The 2,303-nt window shown below is 45.2% G+C and overlaps 1 protein-coding gene across 1 annotated transcript; it reads left to right on the forward strand.

Moving 5' to 3' along the window:
* The first annotated feature begins 1,681 nt into the window (after positions 1 to 1,681).
* LOC135700045 (uncharacterized) lies at positions 1,682 to 2,303 on the forward strand. Its single transcript, XM_065220436.1, has 2 exons — positions 1,682 to 1,891; positions 1,950 to 2,303. Exons 1-2 carry the CDS (start codon positions 1,682 to 1,684, stop codon positions 2,283 to 2,285), a joined length of 546 nt encoding a protein of 181 aa, XP_065076508.1. The 3' UTR covers positions 2,286 to 2,303.

A 2,303-nucleotide genomic window follows, 5' to 3' on the forward strand; every position in this document is an offset into this window, starting at 1 on the left:
ATGGCTGTAAATATCGATTTCTAGCCTCTACAAATCGTTACGAAAATAACCTTATTGTTGGATGTTTGACAGTTTTCGCCTAACCGGAAGTCGCCATATTTTGGATCCCAAAATTGCTGCAAATTTCAATTTCCGGCCTCTACAAATCGTCCAAAAAAAAGCCATATTGGTGGATGTTTGACAGTATTCCCCGAAACGGAAGTCGCCATATTGGAATTTAAAAAATCGAAAGCCGCGATCTTGGATTTCAAAATGGCGTCAAACATCGATTTTCGGCTTATAGACATCGTCCCCGTTTCGAAAATATCCATATTGTTGGGTGTTTGACGGTTTTTCACAAACCGGAAGTTGCCATCTTGGGATTTAGAAAACTGAAAGTTGCCATCTTGAATCCCAAAATGGCTTGAAACATTGATTTCCGGCCTCTAAAATTCATCCCCGTTTCGAAAATACCCATATTGTTGGGTGTTTGATGGTTTTCCACAAACCGGAAGTCGCAATCTTGGAACCTAGAAAACTGAAAGTCACCATTTTGGATCCCAAAATGGCTTCAGACATCAATTTCCAGCCTCTACATATCGTTCAAAAAATAGTCATATTGTTGGGTGTTTGACAGTGTTTCCCGAACCGGAAGTCGCCATATTGGAATTTAAAAAATCGAAAGTCGTGATTTTGGATCCCAAAATGGCTGTAAACATCGATTTCCGGCCTCTACAAATCGTCCTCGTTCCGAAAAAATCAATATTGTTAGGTGTTTGACAGTTTTCCCCGAACCAGAAGTCGCCATCTTTGAATATAGAAAACCGGAAGCGTGAATAATGTTTTCACTATCGATGCAACTTTAGCTGCATCGATCGTTTAACGAAGTCACTGGCGGCACGCAGCAGTGGACACCGACTGGTGTGTGCTCATATTTTAGTTAGATAATTGATGAACTCACAACTTTCTAGAACATTCCAAAGTTCTATCTAGTCATCGTATGCATTTATTTTAAATGTAAACAACGCGACGTCGACTCGTCAGCTCGTACGACGCAGCTATCGTGAAAAACGTATGGGATAGACACAACTTGCGTCGATGTCGAAGTTACATGATTCTAACCCTGGAATATCTATGACATTGCCCTGAAGACATCCCTGGAAGCTTCTCTGACCTTGCTCGGAAGTCTTTCGAGTTGCACTAGATCTCAAATTTTTGGAGATCCTCAGATGTGCCCTAGAAGCGCTTCACAATGTTTTCTTGAGAATGCCCAATTGACTCTTCAGCTTTTCAGGCTTTTCTCGCGCTTACCTTTGACCTTGTCTTGCCGATTGCCTAGACTTATCCTGAATTTATTACCACATCAGAGTCCTACCAAGATCTAGTCTGTTCTGGATTCGTGCATTGGAAACACCCGACTGTATCCACTGCTTGGCCAACTAAATCCACAATCGCTTCACCGTCCAGTCTATCTCGTTCCGGAAAACAACAGCCCATAATAGACACCCGTAATTCATCGAACTTCCTGTATTGCTCCAAGCGATGCTAATGCAAATCAATACCACCCATGTGAACCACTGTCATGTTCGCAGGTACTTAAGCCGCAGACAGATCATGAGATCATATTGATTAGCTCAAACTACAGTATAAAAAGAGAGTGACCACTGTTCGACCGAAAGCCGAAAGACCTCCACGGAACGCAATGCTGCTGCTCGGTCTAATCATCGCACTATCGGCCCTCTTCCGTTCCGCTCAGCCGGACGGAATCTCCGACATCACCTTCCAACGGGTCGAACAGACCGTCGGATTCGATATCATGAAGTCGGATCTGCGCATCACCAAGCTCAACCGGACCTGCGCCGTCTTGAACGGCACCATGAACGTCTTTGTGGACATGGACGATCGCTTCACGGTAAGAAGACCAATCCGGCGTATATTCCATATAATTCTAACGTGAATCCGATTGGAAGTTTCAAATTAAAAGTGCCCATAGTCGCCTCGGCAACAACCAGTTCAACGAGTACCCGATGAAGATCCCCGAGCAACAGTTCTGTCAATTTTTGAACGACACCTACCGGGAATATCAGGAGATTTTCGAGCAAACCACCAATCTACCGCGGATCGAGTCGGACGTGCCCTGTCCACTGCCGGCGGAGGGCTATTGGTTCAAGCACTTTGTGCTGAAACCGGAAACCATGCCGCAGATGATCCCGGAAGGCTACTGGCGGCTGACGGCGCTGTTCACCGGACCAGAGGGTGAAGCTGATCTGCAGATATTCTTCACGGTGTCCAAGGAGGAGAACTAGTACGGGCTCGGATGGAAG

Source organism: Ochlerotatus camptorhynchus, unplaced genomic scaffold, assembly GCF_037179485.1.
Source record: "Ochlerotatus camptorhynchus isolate MF236.1 unplaced genomic scaffold, CSIRO-AGI_Acam_v1.1 ptg000125l, whole genome shotgun sequence".
NCBI lineage: Eukaryota > Metazoa > Arthropoda > Insecta > Diptera > Culicidae > Ochlerotatus > Ochlerotatus camptorhynchus.

Excerpts from the sequence above, each read along its gene's own strand:
- LOC135700045 (XM_065220436.1), top strand. The coding sequence starts at position 1,682 with ATGCTGCTGCTCGGTCTAATCATCGCACTATCGGCCCTCTTCCGTTCC. Across the intron at positions 1,892-1,949 it reads ACATGGACGATCGCTTCACG|TTTCAAATTAAAAGTGCCCA; the intron begins GTAAGAAGACCA and ends TCCGATTGGAAG.